The sequence below is a fragment of the Dasypus novemcinctus genome, chromosome 2, assembly GCF_030445035.2.
Source record: "Dasypus novemcinctus isolate mDasNov1 chromosome 2, mDasNov1.1.hap2, whole genome shotgun sequence".
NCBI classification, from domain to species: domain Eukaryota; kingdom Metazoa; phylum Chordata; class Mammalia; order Cingulata; family Dasypodidae; genus Dasypus; species Dasypus novemcinctus.
This window is the reverse complement of record NC_080674.1, coordinates 85,825,851-85,847,732: the sequence shown is the minus strand read 5'-3', so window position 1 is coordinate 85,847,732 and position 21,882 is coordinate 85,825,851. Positions and strand designations below refer to the sequence as shown.

The 21,882-nt window shown below is 33.8% G+C and overlaps 1 protein-coding gene across 2 annotated transcripts in view; it reads left to right on the top strand.

Annotated features, from left to right (window-relative positions):
- Positions 1-21,882, top strand: part of EDIL3 (EGF like repeats and discoidin domains 3) — a 472,512-nt gene that overhangs the window by 294,703 nt on the left and 155,927 nt on the right. For both annotated transcript variants that reach the window (XM_004477129.4, XM_023584262.2), the window contains one exon: positions 17,889-18,070. In XM_004477129.4, the coding sequence (XP_004477186.2) occupies positions 17,889-18,070 (182 nt within the window). The remainder of the gene's footprint in view (positions 1-17,888; positions 18,071-21,882) is intronic.

Below are 21,882 nucleotides of genomic sequence, written 5' to 3'. Positions count from 1 at the left end.
TGCGGTATAGCATTATGCCAGATGCTAAGACAAATATTAAAATATAAAAGACATGGTGCCTGATGTTAACATATTTAAAATATCACTTTGTTGTACTGTTTTGCCTAGCTTTTTATTTATTTCAAGAAAAAACAAACCTATTTAATTTACCTCCATTTTAAAAAGGGCTATTTTAAAGATTACATGTGAACAGAACTATGGTGAGTGTGTGTAGGCTATTTGGACTTTCCTCTTGTTCTCTCTTTCTCTCTTCCTGTTTTTAGGTGGCATGGTCTCTCATAGGCTTTTTGCTTCTCCCTACATTTTTATTCTGTTGTCATCTCTGCTTTCTCATATTTTGGTTTTTATTGTGTGTGTGTGGTTTTTTTTTTTTCAGTTTGAGTTATGCCTATAAACTCATGGTGGCATTTCCTTCTGTCACTATCACTCTTCTTTTTCTGCTCATAAATGGGTAATGTTTTTGGTGTTCCTTTATTTGAGAGAGAGAGAGAGAGAGAGAGAGAAACTATCCATCTCCTTTATATGGACTGGCTGTTCCAAGGCAGGTATTTATATCTTGTCCAATCAGTTGTGTCTAAGGGACACAATCACTTGGTATAAAATATGGCTGCAAGGTTGCAGGGTTGCCCTGGCAGAGGTTCTATTGGAAGGGATTTAGGTACATAGCTGGCCATGGTTCATTTCAGAGCCTTCCTAGTTGAGGAAAATAAGGCACATGCATATTCGAAGATGCCCTGTAATGACAGATAGTGAGGGTACAAATGAGTACTAGAGATTTTAAGTCGTGGAGGAATTCAAAGAGAGAAAAACCCCCCAGCAGGGTAAAGCTGGGGAAGTTCCATTGAAGATATAAGATTTGGCCACAACTTGAAGAAAGATTACGACTTAGTTTGGTAGAAAAGAGATGAAATTAGAGAAATGATGTAAGCAGAGGTGTTGAGGCAAGAGAAAAGAAAACACTTAAGGGGTCATTGAATCAACCATTTTAGAAAATGAATCTGACTCTTGGAGGTCAATAAATGCCAGGAGGGAAATAAGACTTTTTTCTAAGTATAGTGGAAAGTTTTTGAGCAGTAGAGTAAAATAGTAAAATGAAACCTTTGATAAGTTTCATCTAGTAAATGTGTGACAGGAAAAATTAATTGGTTGGTAGATCCTTAACTAGTACAATAGCATGGAGAAGGAAAAGGAAAAGAATTAGTTAAAAGTAATGCTGAAGATTTAAGCCTAGTATATTGAGAATGCATGATCAACATTTATGAGAATAGGGAATGCTGGAAGAAGAAGGGCATGATTTTGGAAGAGAAGAGTCCAATTTAAAACATGTTGAGTATAAGTTACGATTGTATTTGATTAACCCAGCATTTATTGAGAGAATGCAACATGTAGGACATTTTGCTGGGCTTTGTAATCGAACTCTGACTTATAAAAAAGTCAATTACAAATGAGATTTTAAACTATATGTGCAGTTACTTTTAACTGTTTTAGTAGATACTTATTTGTAGTTTCTCTGACATATTTTACACTCCTGTTTACTGGTGCCTATTATCTGGTCTATTTTCTAAGAACATAATTTAAACTTATTTAATACGTCCATCTAAAAACAATATTATATTAGACATTCCAAAGATAAACACTGATCTTTGCATTATCAGTGTCACATCGTTACTATGAAATTGAGAGTTGGCAAAGTAATGGATTCCTGGCCCTCCAGTCCTAAATCTCCTCACTGATGGGTCTTCTTAATCTCTGCTTGTAGAGTATATGCAGCCCCAGATTTTGGATATGGCCACTACAAAATATGGAACCATTTATATTCAATCTTACTTTGCATCTTGACTTTAGCATCAGAGATCTCAGCACGTAGGTACTCTCTTTGCAACTCAGTACCTTTCAATTTTCTCTCCTTAGTAGCCCAGTCAATCCCGATAACTGAGCTTCCTTCCTGATTCCTTGTCCCTCCATCTTGATTAGAGTCATATTAGGTAACCCAAGCCTTCATATCATACGTGCACATGTAGATGAGTCCTGGGCCCTGGCTGTTGAATCTCCATGCACCCTGCCAATTTACCAGGCACCTGCCATACCACTTCTGCTTAATTAGTTATCTTGGCCATGCAATTCAAGTTAAATCTAGATAATCACATCTTTTTTTTTCTTTCCTTTCAGACTTTAGTCTGAAAGGAAATGCCTTTCCTGGATATGCCTTCTATATTCTAGAAAATTTGACTTATAGCCTATTATAAATCCTTTCTGGATTTTGTTCCTTTTCCATTCATAACCTACAATACACAAGTCTCAGCTTCCAACATCACTTTCCTGCTAAGTTTCATTACATCTCTTTTAGGGTAGAGCCTTATTTCAATTTTTATAACTTTTATTCAACAAGTATATTTTGAAAACATATGATATTCAAGATTGTACTCAATTTGATGTAGAATACAAAACTGTTTCAGATGTAATCTCTGGCTTTAAGGAAAGGGACAACCTAAAAGAAAACATAAGACTATAATTTTTTACAGTATTAGCTCCTTATTACTAACTTCCTGTAAGTATTTCATAAAGAACTTTAATACCCTTGAGCTGATAAAGAAGTGATCTTCTTAAAGTTCAAGGCGATCATCCAACTTACTGCAAACCTGCAGTGATTTCTCTTTGTACTATAGATCAATTCCCAACTCCTTTTCCCAATGTGAGAGGTGCTGAAGCCCATGCCTCCTGCCACATTGCTCATTAGACCTCTTTGCCCCCACATCCCACTACTTCGCACTCCCCCACCCTGCACAGGGTATTTCTTATTTGCCGAACTGAACCCCTGCAGTTCCTCTCAAATAACCCATGATGCTGCTTATCTGCAAGGCAATGCTTATAGTACGCCCTCTGCCACTCTCCCAGTTACTGTACTGTCACATGACTCAATGATCCCTATTCATCATTAGATATTTTCTTTTGAACTGTTCCCTGACCTTCTCAGTTGGTTTAGATAATATTCCCTGCTCACCAAATAAGCCTTTATGGGGTCACCTATTTCCATTATTTGTATTAAGTTTGATAGGTCTTCTAGACTGTAAGCACCTCAAATTCAGCAAATATGTCTTATTAACCATTACACCTCCAGTATCTAGGAGAGGGACTAATATGCACTACAGGTATAACTCAGAGACACTGCGGGTTCAGTTCCACACCACCACGGTAACACAAGAATCTCAATAAAGTGAGTCACACAAACTTTTTTGTTTCCTGGAACTTTCAAAGTTGTGTTGACAGTTATTTGAATATACAGTATACTTAAGGAGACAGTTACATTATATGTAAAAAACAATTTATATACCTTAATTAAAATGTGACACAGAGACATGAAGTGAATACATGCTGTTGAAAAAATGGTATATACAGTCTTGCCTGATGCATGCCACAAAATTTTAATTTAAAAAACAAACAAACCAATACCTTCAAAGTGCAGTAAAGCAAAGTACAATAAAATAAAGTATTTCTGTATATACTTCAGTATATAATTGTTAAAAGGATGGTTTTGGGGAGCAGATATAGCTCAAATGGTTGAGCTCCTGCTTCTCATGTATGAGGTCCTGGGATCCATCCCTGGTGCCTCCTAAAAACAAAAAAAAACCAAACAAATGAAAAAGCCAACTCCCACTGGGGAGCAGATGTAGCTCGATGGTTGCATGCCTGCTTCCCATATACAAGTCCTTGATTCAACCCCCAGTACATCCTAAAATAATAATAATAATAATAATAATAATAATAATGGTGGTGGTTTTTGAAAGTTCAAGTCTTTTTAAATTTTAAAATGTAATATTTTATATCTGCCATATTAAGTAATAATTACAAGTGATGAATTTAAAATTATATAATAAAGTTTCTTATTACAACAATATTTCCGTGCAAGGTGACGTCTTTCAATGAATAATAGTTGCAGAAGGAAAGGCTACTTACAACACAAAGAATAGTCACTTAACCTAGTTCACCTGTGAAGGAAAAACAATTCATTTAGTGTTTCTCAACTCTTCTTCTTAGCAAAGGAAAATACCAGATTTTTATACACACTTAACCTTTAGAATAGTTGGTGGATTTTATAGAGAAGTTTAGATGAGTTCATTCATTATGTATAATACTACAGAAGTCCCCAAAGAGCCATTATTTGTGTCCTTTTGGTATTTCATCTAATCATAACAAGGAAAACTACTTTTTAATGTAATGTTTGTAGTGGCATTAGGTAGCCTTAAAACCTTACAAAGTACAATATAAAATTCTGTCTAAAGAAATGGATAAGCCAATATAGTGGGGGAAAAAATCATTTCATTTTCCCAGTCTGCAAATAAGTCCTCAGATTTCTTGTTTCTAATGTAACTTGAAAGAAGGAATCTTACAGTTCTGGTTTAATTGAAGAAAATATCAGGGTCTTAGTGGAAAAAATATTTCATATACTGCCATGGAAGTAAGATTCAGTCTGGGGTTTACAATTTATATTGCTGGAAGATCAATTTCAAGTAGCCAAGAGGACAGGCTTTGTTTTCTGAGCAATGGGGACCTAATGGAAAAACAAATCAGTAGAATGGAATGGTTGGATTTCAGAGAGTTTATTCTCAGTTCAGGGTGTAGAATCAGTGAGAGAAACTAAGCCTGGGAGCAAGGCACTACGGGGCAGGATATCTGTGGGGGCTGGATTTGAAAATAAAGGTAGTTAGGCAGTGAAATTAGTCACAGGATTTAATAGCTAGTAAAACTAATACCATTTATTTACAGGTTAATTTCAAAATGTTACTTTGTGTTGTTTTGAAGGGTTTTCTAGACAAAACTTAAATCAATTCTTTTAAGTTCTCACTTTCAGCAGCAAGGTAGATAAACAGCAATGATCGGAAGCTGGAGGGGTTAGACCCAGATTCTTAGAGGTTCCTTATTATCTCCACCTCTTTATTGAACTTCAAATATGCAAATAACTCTTACTATAAATTCTAGTGCAATATAGTCTAAACTCTTAAGGCTTCTTAATTTATTCATGAGATTGTAATAGGCCCATTTCCATTGTCTCTGTCACTTGTTTGAGCTCACTCAGCGGCAGACTTTCTACTAAAATTATAGACTTCTTAGGAAAAGAGTTGTTTATCATTATTCTTTTACTGATCATCTCTCATATTGTAATTTAGTGTTTGCTATATTTAACTCTTAATAGCATGCAAAGAATGACGAAAAAGATCACACATATCTTACTTCTGGCAAGCAGCCATTTGTAAAGGCATTTTCCTCTCCGTTCATTATGGTTAAATTACCTTTGTTTTCTTATGCTATTGACACAGATAGAGTCTCAGTTTTTAAAAAAAATTTTTTCTGTGTTCCAGTAAGAATTGACATTTGAAGATATCCAAAGAGTGAAACTAACGGAAGCATTAAGAAGTTCAAGTTTTACTTATCACTAAAAATGGAATTTTTAGTCATGGAAAGTAATTAGTAATAATCAAGCAAAAAAATAACTTTCCTTAGATGATTCACATGCAGTGACATCTGTGTGATCTGAGAAACTGAAAAATAGAACCCTGGTCTCCAGGTATTACATTAACACCCATTATTTTAAAAATAAAATATTTAAAGAAGTGTTTTATCAAACTTCTCTCCCTCTCTTCTTCAACCAGTAGTCAGCTAAGCACTAGGCACTATTTGGATTGATGGCTTGAGAGGGAAGATGCAAAAGAAGGAGGGGATGTTTAAGAGATTTCAAGTGTGTATTCGCTGGCTTGTTGACATCTGTACCAAAATGTAAGCCACATTCCTCTGTATGGAATATATAAACAAGAATGCTTCGTTGAAGAATTTGAAGTTTTTATCAAATATTTTTGACACCCTCTTCTGTAAAGGTGTATATTTCCTGAATTTATCATTACATTTCTTTCCTTCCAAAACTGTCTCTTCAATTTACTTTCCTTATATGACTCTCTTCATAAGAAACTAGTATTCATGAATGGATTTCTTATATCTCAGCATCAGATCATAATAAGAATTAGCTAGATGCTAAGGGGCATTTTATGATTTTTCTTTCAATACATCCTCTTTATGTCCTTGGAAATCTGAAACAATTAATATTAAGATTCTGCTAACATTGATTGGAAATATAACTCATGATGGAACAAAAGACGATAAGCTGAAGATATGGGAAACAGGTATTATTCAATTTGGGGGGAAATGGATTGTTACTTTACTCTCAGGTATGGACTTGAGGAAATGAGATTTCTTTGATTACTGCAACAAAATTGCCAGTGGTCAAGACTTCATCTCCATCTGCCCTACAGTTTGAATTACTCATATATTAAACTGGGAAAAAACTTGATTAGAAAGATGCTATTAAGAATTATAATCTGGTTTATTGAAGTGTTAATATAAGACTTTTCCATAGGAGATCCTCCCCCCCCCCTTTTTTACAGCAATGTAGAAAAGTGCCTGACAGACACAGACCTATTTTAAAAGGAGATTATTTAATTAGTTATTTTTATTTCCAGTGAATCTGGCAATACACTTTGGAGAATCATTTAGTTTCATTCATTACAAAAAGCTGCAGTTTATATTTCCCTCAGGCAGAGAGTTTTATCTGACAATTTGAATGCTCTGATGACAGAAATAGCTGATGATGAATAAAGATATCAAGTAGATACCAAACGACATAACACTTTGAGTCATTTTCAGTAACTGCTCATGATGAACAATTGTGTTTATGCGTACAGTTATAATTTTTATTTAAAAACATTTTACATGGCAAATGAGAGTAGAAATTCTACTCCTTTTTTATGTCTTTGATAAGAAGCAAATGCATGTAAAACCTAGCTTACTCTGTACCTTATATTTAAACCATGAGTCCTTAGGTCATCATAACAGAATTCAGACTCCCCCATCCATGAATTTTTGTAATAATAGAACAACATAAGAGCTATCACTCATTGAAGGCAGATCAGGTGCCATAGAGTTTACTATATACTTACCATGTATTGTTACTAACCTGTGTTACAAAATCTGTAAGGTCAGTTAATCTCCCTATAATACAGATGATGATTAACTCCAAGTTTACCATGCTTTGCTATACATTAGTATCACCCAGGACCTTTAAAATCTACAGATGCCTGGCTCCCATCCCATGGCATTCTGATTCAATTGGTATGACATGTGACATGACATTAGGGCTTTTAAAAGTTTTCCTTGTGATCCGAATATGCAGTAACATTTCGAAACTGCCGGATTAATTTAGAGCCTCAGAAACATGAAATGAAGTGCCTAAGATCACTTTCCTGGTCAGGGTGGTGTCAGAATTTAAATCCAACTCCCTCCAACTTGATAACATGGAATCTTCAGGGAAGGATACACCTCTTTGTTCAGGGCTTTGTCCAGAATAGAGATTTTTGTAGCTTCATTTTCCTTTGTGCCCTGAACAAAAATTGCAGTAAAGAGCTGTTCTGATGAACTGATTTAACAGAATATTTTCCTAGACTCAATAAGATGCTTTACACATATTACAAATCACCGATATATTATGCTTCCTTGTTACCTTAATTATCTCCCAAATAAATTCCTTGCATTTGTAAATTATATGATCGTGTGAAAATCTTACAACTTTAAGTCCTATTATAAAACATGTAATTCTGTTTTCTTTTTATCTGTGTTGTTTTGGTTTACTTGAGCATGTAACTTTTCAAAGTATTTAAGCACGAAGCATATATCATCATAATCCCCTGCCTAAACAATTTATAGCTCACGCAGTCATTTTTATGTTTTTAAAATCCTTTTTTTAGGATTTGATAGAAGCAAAAATATTCAGCTAATGAAATATTTTCTTGCTAATGTAAAGTAAAAGTAACATTCCATATTCTCTCCATGTGTTTTTTAACATATCACCTTTATTGATACTTATTAATAAAGCATAAATCCATCCAAAGTGTATAATCAATGGAATTGATTGTATTTTCCCATGTATTTTTATACAAATTTATATTTCCTCTATATGAAAAATAGTGCTGTTTCTTACTATTGAATTAGAAAATAATTGCTTTTTCTATTTTCAAAGCATTTGGCTGGAGACAAGGATTTATAAGAAAATCATGTTACTATTCTCCCCTAATTCATACAGGGATTTTTAGAAATGAAATTAATACCCCCTATCCATTTGGGGACAATGACGGGGCATTATGTTTTTGTTTGTGATTTGATAGTCCATATCTGATTCCCAGATAATCCTATAAACCTCTGTAAATGGGTGGTAAGCTATCCAACATGAGTAAAATGGTAAGATAGAAGTGCTGGAGAACCTAGTCTTTTCCATAATTCCAAAATAAAAGGGGACATTAAGTTCTCTTTTAATTAAGAGCTTAATGAAAAGCATGAAATTCTAGTTTTGACCTCTTTTTTCTTTTAATTTTCCACTTCATAATAGGCAGGCATAGTGTTATTTATAGTTTAAGACTTTGTATGTATGTCACATATTTTTTAATGTTTATAGAAAATATAGCTAGTTATTAATCATTAGGCTGAACTATATAAAATTGTCCTTTAATATATTAAACATAGTCAAATATTTTCATAGGGCTCAACTTGTAGAAGCAAAATCAAAGGAGCCATCACTTCAAATTTATTTATATGATTCACATTCATACATAATACTCAGTGGTATGAAACATATACAACTAATACAACAAAAGAATTAAGACTGTTTAATGGCATGCTGTTTCAGCACAGTACAAGTAACAATGCACTAAGCTGAAACATCTCAGAAAATAGCAATTTATGGATGTTTTATTAAGCATAGCTGATATTCCATATTCATTTCAGCAGATGAAAATTTGAATTCCAATTTAAATTTTATAAATATTTTACTCATGTAAAATGTGTATGTGTGTTATTGGCTAGCGCTGACACAAATTTTACAGGTTGCTTTGTCTATGAATATTGTGTCTATGAATATTGTCTCACAAAAATAAATATTTAATCTGGTTACCACATAATACTGGGGCCTACTTTATGATTACAAATATACAAATTTGAAAAAGAACAAAATTCAAATTTCCTATTATAGTAAGCTGATGATATTCATCATATAAAACAGAACTAGTATGACTCTCTACTGAATGAGAGAGAATGTATGGAAAGCTGGCTAAGCTTCTACAGGTTTGCAATAAAATTGTTACTCTATTAAATTATCCTAGAATGTTCCTTCTATAAAATCAGTAAAGCATTCTTTGTTTTAGTAGCTCTTCATTTGTTATGTTTAAAGTTCTACAGGGAATTTTCCTTTTCAGGGCTACCAAATCCATTAGAAATACAATATGCAAAACCTTTTTAGTACTTTCTTCTGTAGGAATGATTGATTAGTAAATACATGTTATCAAGAATTCAGCTTTTGTCTCAGCTCTTTACTGGAAATGCTGGCAAAAGTTGTAAAATAAAAGCAGAAGAGGAAAAACAACAGCACTGAGATGTGACTTAGAGCACAGACTTAAAAATTATTTGCAAGGACTTTTAGTTCCCTTCTTAAGTCCAGTACCTCTCTGAACATATGGGTTTTACTTGTTAATCATCTAGGTGACAAACATTTCCTAATATTTTTAAAAGTGAATGCATAATGTACATTTCTTTAGAATTCAAATGAACAAATCATCTATTGTGCAATTCTGGGCTCCATTTTGTTCTCTGTCCTTTGTTCCATTGACTTCCCAGCATGTGCTTATGGCTGGAGAGGGCTGATTATGCCAGATGACTTTGCATTGGCTTCCTGTTTTATCTCTTGTATCTCCTTTGACCTCCAGAACCCTGAGACTTGGTACTTGACTTGAGATAACATCGAGTATGAAGAGAAGTATAGCCACACTGTACAGAAAAAAAAAAAAAAAAAAAAAAAGACTAGATAGCTGTTAATTGTCAGCATTTAACATACCAAAAGTTTTGTAGCAAGACATTATAGGCATTGCCCTGTGGTACTTATCTTGGTATGCATTTGCCAACAATTCTGAAAAGATATCAATAACTTAAATACATGGAAATGTGCCTTCTGGATAGCAGAGTTTGAAGATTTACATTTGGTAATCAACACATGTTTCTTGAAGCAATTGAATCTCACTCTTAGCATCATACCCCTTTTTAGCTCTTTACTGTGTAGGTTTAGGTTTTGTCAGAAGGCAAGAATAGGTATACATCTGCAGATTTTTCAATTGCAGGCTTTTGGTTATGCAGACAAATGTTCTGTCAAACCATGTTATTGTCTCCATAGTTGGTAGAAGATGAATTGTACAGTTTAGCTGAAAACCTGAGTACAAGTTACTGAAATCTTGCCGGACTGCAAAAGTACATGCAGCAATTGAAAAACACGTATGTTCTTCTCCTTTGAGAGAATGCATCTTAAGCAAGTTAAAATGCACTTTTCTATTGTCCTACAGCAAAGCTGTTTACTGAGATAGGATGATAGTCTTATTAGATTTTGTTGACTTTTGTGAATCATTTCAATGTCTCTTGACCTTTGAATAACAGAATATATAGGCCCTACTATTTAAATAAAAACAACATTCTGCATCACAAATCAGCTTTGGGAAATGTTAATGGACAATTTCCTATAATAATTTAGCTTATTCATGTGTTTAATTTTTTCTGCTCAAAACAATTAAAGTGATGATATATCATAATTGGCTTGAGATAACATACAACATGAAGAAAAGCAAATTCACATTTTATAAGAATATGGTTAGATGGTGGATAATTGAATTAGCAATTTTATGAATATGAATGGTTTTTTGAAACGTGATATTCTCCCTATCCCCAAGATTTGATACTTGCATAATTTTTAGCATTTTAGCTTACTAAGAAAATATTTATGATTTTAGTACCTACCAAATATTTTGAGCTCTTAGAGTAAGCATAACTACATTCAGAAGTTTAATTTAATTCCAAGAAAGTAAGAGAAATAATTCAAACAAGATATGATTTGTTTTAATTACTTCAACTCACAATATTGAGAATGTGCCAGTTTGAAAGGCACTGTGCTAAGTGTTTCGGGGAGTTAAACAATACAAAAGGGATGGTTTCTATCTAAGGAAACTTTTTAGCTAAGAGAAAAAATATACAGAAATAGTTTCTTCTTCATTATTTAAGCTGGACACCCGTGTGAGCTTTCCAATACAGAATGATAGAATATAGTTCCTAATAAAATAAGGAAAATGCTTTAGAGGCCACATATCAGACAATCACTGTCTTCAGGATAATGAAGAGACTTAGCATTTATCTAGGCTAAGCATCACCTGATATAGAGAAATAGCCTTTACTCTAAGATGCACATGCATTTTATGTGCAATCCAATAATTTTAACTAATTTTTGAAAACTTTTGACAATTTTTCATCTACCAGTTTCCCTAACAAAGTTTCTACAGCTGTATATGCAATTTCTGCACATACAGAAATTAACAAAGAAATGGTTTCTAGGTATAGAAAGAAAAAAAAAAAAATCACCCAATAAGATTTTCACGCTAAGCCATTTGAGGGTGATTATTCCCAGTGCTGTGACCAGAGGCTGACACCCAGAGGGTGCTGCATGGGAATCTGTGAGGGAGCCACTGAAGGAAAAGCTGCATTATGCATCTGTAGCATCACATGCCTGCCCACTGTCCAGGGAGCTCCTTGCCATCACCCCCTGTAACCTCCTGCCAAAGCGATGCCACCAACAAAACATCTTCAGGGCTCCTTCAAACCCCCAGGGTACAGTGGGAGGAATAGTGGCCTTGGTTCTCCCTCAGCAATTTAGAGACTGGTCTTGAGACAACTCTTAAAACTAACACTAGGAATAAAGGAAAGGCTGTGGACCAAATGGCACAGAGGGAAGCTTATACTTGAGTCAGCATTAATTTCTGTGGTTTTGGAGGTCATCAGTAATGCACTCACCCGTGCTTGTGTTCAGCACAATTATCATGCTATGCCAAGCACAGCAGAGGACTCGCACTGCTGTAAGATGAGATGCTCGGAAAAGGGAGGACTCAAGATGTTTAAGGGAGATTTGTTTCTTACATGGCCTTAATTTGAAATCCTTTCATTCTGGAGATGTCTGGATATTGAGATAGAGCAATTGAAAGCAGCACGTTCCTGTTACAGATTCAGCCGTGCATCTCACTTGTTTGAAAGGCTTAATCAGCGCACTTAGGAACAAGATGTGAGACATCTTGAGGCACTGCTTACTTATCAGCTGCAGATCAATAAAATGCAGACGCCATTCTTTGCCACACTCCAGAGAATGAGTTTGCAGAGTGAGAAGGATTTTACTTGGAAGCTATCTTACTCACATTTGACTTGGCAAAGGCAGAGAGTCACATCTGTGGAGGGCACTTGAGGCTTCCCTCAGCTGGCCCAGCTGCTCTTGTTCTACCTGCCAGGTGACATCGTTCACTTACTCAGTGCTAGCTGGAACAGCAGGGCCTCAGGTCACAAGGCATTTCCAGTCCATTCAGACAACTCAGACAATGCACTTCTTTTAACTGGCTATGTAAATGATGCCTAAAAGCCTCTGGTAGTCCTGTTGATTGGACACATTACTTTAGAATTATTGTTAAACCTGACAGACACAAGCACAATATCAAAGATGCATAAACACGGATCTAGCAGCCAGGAAATGTAAAAAGCCATATCATGCTGTAGTATTCTACTGCCATATTCAGCACTAATCAAACTGCCACTATGCTCACTGTAGGAATAACAATGGACATTTTTTTTAAAATACTGACGTGACAACTAGTTGATCAAGACGCAACTTGCTTTCCTATCGGTCTATTTTAATCATTAGAAATCGGCCAATTAAAGGCTATCTATGCCATCAGTAACCTTTGAAACATCTGATCAGCACTAGCTTTGCTTGATTTTACCTCCTAAATCTTTTTGGAACTCTTCCTCTTCTCCTTCCTTCCTTCAGACCTGCATCATTTTTCACTAAGACAATTGTAGCTTGTGATTTGACCATAGTCTTATTTCCTCTTAAATCTACCCTCCGTGGTACAGCAGGAATGATCTATATGAAATGAAAATGCAGCCATGTTAAAATCCTTCAAAAACTCCCCGTCACTGATAGAGTCAAGGCCTAGCAGCAAGCGTTTCAGCAAAATAATCCAGGGTCTCACTAGCTCTCTACCCATCTCTTGGCCATCCCCCATCAACCTATCTCATTCTGGCAATACTGAACAGCCTCTGCTTCCTTAATCACACTGTCTCCTGCTTCTGTGTCTGCCAGAATGCCCTTCCTCCCTTCTTTATTATGCTAGCACCTATACTTTTCTAAGAAATCCTTTCCTGAACCCGGGCTGGGTTAATATTCCCCATTCCCTTATCCCATTGAATCCTGTGCATTTGCCATATTATATTATATTAAACATTGGTATTTCTGCCTGCATCTCCCCTACTGGAATGAAAGCTCCTTGAGGAAACCAGTGGCTGCCTAACATAGTAGCTGACCCCTGCTTCTCATTCAGCTGTTAATTTAATGTCATCTCTCAGAAAGGCCTTTTCTGATCATCTGAAACACCTTCACTTGGCTCACCCTTTTGTATCTTAATATAACTTATACCATTTTATGGTTTGTTTTGTTTATTTGTTTATCATTTGTCTCCATACTAGAATATGAACTCTTTGGGACAGAGATCTTTTCTGCATTATTCACCCCTGTAATGTCACTGACAAGAAAAGTGACGCATACTAGGCCTTCACTAAGTGTGTGTTAAAAGAATGTAGAATGGATGGATGGATGGATGGATGGATGGGCACATAGTAGAAGGTCAGTACTTTAGTTGGGACTGAATTAGCCTATCCACAACAGATAGGCAGCATATAGGCCATGATGGTATGGGTGTCAAATTTTTTAACGTCTCAGGAGAAATGACAGCCATATATCCTCAATCTTCACTTCTGTGATTCACAACCGCAAACCATCACCTAATGTTTTAATGTTCCATAGTTTGTGACAGCTCCATCATACCCTGACTGCCGCTTATGATATTCAACATATTTCTTCTTGTTAATTCTTCTGTCCTCTTTCCTAGTATGTATAAGTATCCCCAAATAAAATAACAGCAAGAGAAAAAGATCAGAATCAACTTTTGAGGTATCACTGAATGCTTCACTCTATCAGTTGTTACTGTTTTCTGTAATTTGAAGCAGAACATTTGGCTTAAATTCTATCCTCATCTTTTAGAGGATTAACTGCCCTCCTCCCAGGTTTTATCACTTAAGAAATATGTGTGATAACTTCTTTACCTTGATGTATTATAGTGAAGATTATGTGAGAAAACACATGTGAATGCATTTTCCAAACATCAGGGTACTCATCTAATAAAAGTTATTTCATCAGTTATTATTTCATAACTCTATCATCATTTATTGATAGTGAAAGCAGTATATATCTCCATATTATGGTTTTTTAAAAAAAATCTTATTGTAAGTTGCTTCAGGTCACTTATTCTTAGGTATATAATCATTTGCATTCTGAATTGCAACTCCTTCATTAGTTTTTATAACTGTTGAACTTAATAAGATATAGAGGAAGTGGATAGCACTGGCAAAAGGAAATTGGATTTTGAATCATTTGTTATGATGACATCCATTTGATTGTGGTTAAAATGATTAGTGAAGTAAAGCTCCTGTTGTGACAATGTTCTAGTGTGAAATAAAGGGTAGTCCTTGAATTCATGTATTAGTTAACTGTTTAGGAAGAAAAACACTCAGCACCTATTTTCTGAGCTCTTCCTGTGTATAAGCCACCTGTGAGCATCTGGGGCTGCAGTGAAAAAGACCCAGGACCTGCTCCTGTGGAGCTAGAAGACTAGGATGATTGCCTCAATTGGGGTTCTGTCGAAAGACCTTACAGAACCAGGCTTATTAGTTTTAAAACTTTCCATACTTACAAAGGTGAAACACTTTTTACATTTTATACTCTCACAGCTGATGAATTACTTACCATCATAGTCTCTGTTTTCAAAATGAAGAAAATCATAGGTCACTAACCAGTAAGAAAATAAGCTGTGAGCTTCTCCAATTGACACATATGGTGTGTGAGTGAATGTTGTAAATATCAATTTTTTAAAAGTATGTGCACTAAGCAGTGAACCCTAAATTAAACAATGGACTATGGTTAATAGTCCAGTTATAAAATTGCACTTTCATTGATTGTGACAAATGTTCCACACCAAGACAATGTGTTAATAATGGGGTGGTTTATGGGAATCCTGTATTTTATGCATGATTGTTCTGTAAACCCACAACTTCTCTAATAAAGAAAAAAAATAAAGCATATATAGTTGAGGGCTGGGAAATACTTGTGAAGCTGACATCACAGCAACACAATAGCTCTTGTGAAAATACTTTGTAAGCTGTGAATTTCTGTATAAATATAGCATGTTAATATATATTTTTTGAATTATGGTGTATTTCCTGAATGAATAAATGTGCATGACAAATGAGGGCATGATAAAGATTGGGAGTCTCAATGACTTGCCTCCTGGCAGAGTTAACTGTGCAAATACATTTTAAAATTCAACTCACTGGTCTTGTGTTTATATTATAATGTGTGCAACAGTTCACAGCCAATGCATTTGGTGATACGTTAACTAATAATGAGAGAATGCGAAGTAAAAGGTATTGATGAAGTAGACTTACTGAATACTGTGGTTTGAGATCTAAGTCCTTGAAATTCTGTGAAGATTTCCAATTCAACAAAGGTCTTAGAAACACACAACTAAATTGCAGACTTCTTTCTAAGGCTGTCATGCAGTTTAATTAATCGAGTCTGGCTCACTGTTTTGCCAGTCTACTTTCTTACTCCTGCTAGTTCCATTTTTCCACCCAAACGTTGCACAACTCAAGAACAAGGATCCTTGAAACTACTTTAAGGGCAACATCCTTCTCAAGACTTCAGCAGTTGCTTAAAATCATACAGAGTGTAATCATGAGAGTTGCTTAGCACTTTTATGAAGCCTGTGAAGAACTCAGAGTTCAAAATGGAAAGCAAAACATGAATCCAAAGAATCAACATCAGAGATTTTAACCGTTAAATTTTGTGGATGTGAAAATTAGATGTATTATCTGTGGCTTCTAATACTGCAATTCTAAAAATTAATGTCTTCTTAATTCAGTGACTTCAAAGTGATATAGTACACCTTCATAAAGTGTTGAACAGCTCTAATTAAATGTTTAGAAGAGCTCTCCTTGTCTAGATTTAAATTATCAACCACATGATTTATTACTTTTCAATCTCAAAGGTGTAATATTTGCTGAATTAATGTCATATTTACTAATATGTCTGATTAAGGTGATTACTTATCTACATATTGTCATCCTTTAAAAAATAAAGGTTTTAAGGACTTTAAAGCCATTAGAAAAATGTTGGTAATGTCCTTAGGACTATTTATTATCTGAGTATAAACTAGGAAAAGAAACATGTCTATGTCCTAATGGGGAAAAAAAGGGTTACCAATGAAAAACATCTTTCTAACTTTTAAAAAATATTATATTCTAACTGTAGAATTCTTCCTTTCATGTTAAATCTGAGCATAAAAATTTAATTACTGATAAATGTTGAATTTTAATAAGACTTAAAATCTCAGATGTGATTAATGGCAATTTCTGATCAAGTTCACTTGTATACATTGACATTTAGTAAAAGTGGTGTACTCTTATATTTATAGGAATTCCGATAAGTTATTATATTATATTTTATAATAGAATGATCCTATGATAATATTCATTGTATAAATCTAAATAGGAAAAAAAGGTTGAATATGATATATGAAATGTATTAAGAAAATCAGGTATACTTTTCATTGTATCAGAATCTCATTTATTCAGAATTTTCAAAAATGAATTTAAAATAAAATATAATTTCTGGTGAAATTTTATGAAATAATTAGGAAATTTATATATGTTATATAGATTATATATGTGATATATTATTTGTATATATGTATATAATTTAGGTGAGTCAACCTCCATTACTAATTTAAAATATGAACCCATTTAGTACCTGAGAACTTATTATTTGAGGAGGGTATGCTTTAATCTTAGATTTTAAATTTTTGCTAGAATTTTTTCTTATTTCAAAGTCACAAATTTAAAAAAATAAAAGAAAGTTAAAATGTAATTGCAAAATCCTTATATGTATAGTTGTAAATTTTTAACTAAAATATTAGAAGGCTAAATATATTGTTATCTTGGTTTACTTGGTGGTGTATATACTGTTATGCATAAAGTTGTCAGAGAATCTATCTGCTGTCTTTATAAAAATAATGTATCTATATATTTCTATAATTTATAAAATATCCCATTATTATAATAATATTTTTAAATGTTGACAAATTTACCCATTGCCCTATTTGTGGAAGTGTCACTGGTAGTGATTATAAAAAATTAAGTTAAAAAAGTGTTTTTGTAGTAAGAAATGCTAAGTTAGTATAAAAATGTTATACAAAAATCAGATTATGCTACTCAAGAAATAATGAATCAATAGATACTTAATAAGGGCTTACTATTTATGAGGCACCAACTTAATCTCTGGGAATATATAAAATATAAGATAGGCATTTTATGGGCATTTTACTCTGGTTGGTCAAAATGTAACAGCACATAATTCATAATCATAATGCAGAAGGGAAGTGTCTGATCAGGTGGCACACTCAAAGCAAAGGATGAAGGAGTATCATGAGGAGCAAGAGATATATACCTTAGTGGAATGATCAATGACAGATCTATAAAACAGGTGGAGCCTAAATGGCATGGTGGTACACATTAAAATCATTAAAAATTGTCTACCATGGAATCTAACAACCAAAATTTAAATATGGATTATTCCTAATGCATTCACGTTTTTCCTGATTTGTTCCCAGAATGCTCAGGTCCACTAGGAATTGAAGGTGGAATCATATCGAATCAGCAAATCACAGCTTCATCTACCCACCGAGCTCTTTTTGGACTCCAAAAGTGGTATCCCTACTATGCACGTCTTAATAAGAAGGGGCTTATAAATGCCTGGACAGCTGCAGAAAATGACAGATGGCCATGGATTCAGGTAACAGATGGGGATGGGGCAAGGGAATTGCCAAGGAATGGTCATACTCATTTAAGAAGGCCACAAGCAAGAACCCAGAGTCTGACTTTTCCTCAGAAGAAGGGATGATTCAGTTGGGTCTAAATTGGCTATAAAATCTGAAACAGTGAGAATGGTGCACATTCCAATGGAGAGTGTATTAAAGGTGTAAAAGTATGAAAAATTCTTGGGATATAAATAATCAAAGAAGCAGGTATTTACATATGTCATGTGCTCATTTGTATTGTGTTAATATTTAACAGTAACTTTTGACCCTTCAAGAAATCAAAAAGCTTAACTATTCCTTTTCTATCATTAAGAATTGGTTCCATATATAGAAATACCAAATGTATAATACATTATTATAACAATACCTCAAATGTCTTCAGCACATCTTCTCTCAGGATCTGAGGATTTTTAAATCCAAACTCTTGTCTATTCTCATCAGCCAACTATTAAAAAACAAACAACAACAACAACAAAAAAAAAAAACAGGAAAAAAGAATGATACACCAAGACATTAAGTGATTTCACAAAAGGTGTGGAGAATAGTAATGCCAACATCTTATTTTTTATCCACTTAAACACTTTTTGAGCACTTAGCTGTGCTGCGACACTGGACAAAATGTTAAAAAGACAGAACAAAAATGATCAAACTATGTTTTCTGCAAAAAATTATACTTCTGTTCAGGGGAGCAGCACATTAATTACTTTCTAAAAAGTTGACACCATGTGGTAAAGAGAAGAAAAATCCAGTATCATCTGGGGTTAGAGGAAAAGATAATTAATTATCATGAGGATGCCTTACAGGAAAGATAGTTTTGAGCATTGCCTTTGAAGATGAGTTTTAATAAAGAATAGGTGCTGAGGAAATGACAGACATAATCAAAGATGCTAGGTATGAATCTGTGGAACATTGTGGAGAAAACCACAACTTGACTATAGGGTGCTGGAGGGATGTATTAAAAAATGTATGATTTATTGACCAGTTCACAGCAAGCTGTATGATTCATACTGAAAGGCTTTGGCCTTATTCCATACCAGTGAAGAGTTATTACAGAATTTTGAAGGGATTAGACTCTTAGTTTAGGTGGCTGAGCTGCCTGTCAGCTCAGAGTAATTTTTAACATGGAAATTCCTGCCCTCTTCCTGACATTACTAGGTCCACAATACAGAGGATGCTTCATAGACATTTCATATGAAGGGAAACTGAAAATAGCATGACTTCCACATTTTAGAAACTAGAACCAAAATCTCCTTCAGATTCTTCTCTTCTCAGGTTTCTTATGAATTCTTATATATCATATATACATTTTTTAAAAATCTATATAGCTCCATGTAGTTACCAGATATTCTTATTTTGTTTTATGACTTTATGTTTACATGCATTTTAGAAATTTCTTTTAAGATTACACATGAGTTGTCCAAATTTAGGCATATGTGCAAGGAAAACCCTAGATAATGAAAATGGCACATTTATAGTTTTGATCACATACTAATGAAGACCCAATTAAGGTTTAAAATAAATGCAGAAAAACAAAAAAACGCTTATATTCTCCTTGCTAAAAATAATTTCAGAGAGTTTTAATGCACTCTAGTCAACTTTTCTTAAATGCATTTTTGAGTTACTGTCATGCAAAATTTTAGAAATTAAAATTCATGGCAGAAATTATGGGACAATTGAGAAACGTTTGCATCAGGGTTTCTATTTGGCAAATTATACTCAGAAACTTCAATCATTTCCATGGATTTTCAGCATCACTCTAAGAAACAACCTTTTTTAGTTAAATATTACTTTATTTATAATTTTAAGCAGAATAATTAAATGCATTTATTTTTAAGGACAATGGGATATTATTGATATTATTTTGCTTTCATCTGAAGATTATAATGAACTCTCAGAAAAAATCAGTAAAAGCAACTAAAAAAGGTTTATATTAAGGAAGAAATCTCACATATAATGGGAAGAAAAAAGTAAAACTCAGTATTGTAATTCAATAACTACTTCTTAGTGATTGTATACAAGGTATATGTTTTATTATTGTGTTCTTATTTTCTACTTATTTTTCTAAAGAGCAAATCTGTACTTCTTTAAGAAAATAACTCCTAAGAGGTTCTGGATAATATAATTATGTCCCAAGCTTTCTGCATTTGAGCATTCATTATTAATTTCCATTTTCACTTAATTCTTTTATTTATATTCAATTCTTCAAATGAAACATTTGAGTACTTACTTAAACTCTCTTATGTTGAACACAGTATTCCCCTAAACTTTCAGGTGTGTGACACGTATGTACCAATTAGTATTCAATTTCATTTTCTTCCTTGTCTTGATGAAATGAAAATTGAAATTGCCATTTTAAATTTACATGCTCAGCATGCAATTATTAATAGCACCACGATGCTGATAATTGGTTCTGGATTTAAAGGGGTAGCAAGTTAAATGCAGTTAAACAAGACCTTTTTTTTCCTTTTTCCAAGTTTTTCTGACCTTTATTTTGTCATCTAAACTTTTTTCCAACTATTAAACAACCACCATGTTAAACACTGTCTAGTTCATAGCAGGCTAGAATATTAGTTACTCTTTGTGACTGATGTGTTAGAAATAACAACTTTCCACACTGGAAATACGTCTTAGTTTACCACATATAAAAACATAAAGGCTTATGAAAGCATTCTGGGTTCTTTGCTAACTGACTAACCAAAGTCAGTCAGAATGACCATTTTTACTGCTTTTCAAGGATTTTCTATTCCTGTGTATTTTTATATTTTAATAGCTGTATGGAAAGACATTTTCATTTTAATGTTTTTGTTTATGTTTATGATACAGAATAATACTAAAGCAAAGTCATAATTTTCCTTTAAAAATTAATTTACAAGGAGTTGTTTCAGTACTAGTATTTTATTATCACTGACTAAAACACACTTTGATCTTTCTCTTTTAAATAATTACCCTTTTATAAAATGAATATATATCACAGAGTTTGGTGAGGGGAGCAGGGAGGAGATAGTTATTTCTCAACTTTAACGTGCACAGGAATCACCTAGACCACTTAGTAAAATTAAAAATTTCTAAATTTTCCTGTAGATCTACTATGGATCATCTTTGACCCTCACGGCAAGAACCAGTCTCAATGGCTTGTAACGCTTAGATTTGTACTGAGTTACATTTTCAAAGAAAGGAAGAAAGGCAGGGAGTGAGAGAAAGGAAAAGAAAGCAGTTTTACTTGGTGATCTGGGCACTTGGTTGTTGGAACTGCAGATAGTGATGACTCCATTGGGTGGAGGAAGAAGGGAACAGTAAAGAAGTTGAGGAAAGATGTGGGAAATAGGTGACCCAGGGAAAGTCTCTGAGCTGGAGTAGGCAGAACCAGCTTTAGCAGTGCTTTATATATAAGCATTATTCATCATTCATGAAATATTTAAGTATTTTCAAAAGTTTATGTTGCTAAATGGCTCTTAGATTCTTTTCTGTTACAAAATTGAAAATATTAAAAGCAAAACAATCTGACATTTGCTTTTATAAACAAAATAATAGAGTAGGATACATGGGCCAAAAAGAGAATTCTGTAAAAGCATATAATGTTACAAATTCACATTTCTGAAGAAAAAATTCCATACATACCTTAAAAAAACACTTTGTGAATATTGGAACTGAAGATGCTACAAAAAATAGAGTAATCATGTATTTTATTTCAGAAGTGTATATATAATTGTGTGTGGAAACTATTTTGGTACTAACAGAAACATAGTGCTTCTTCTGATACAAGAATAATTTTTTAAAGCCCAGAATT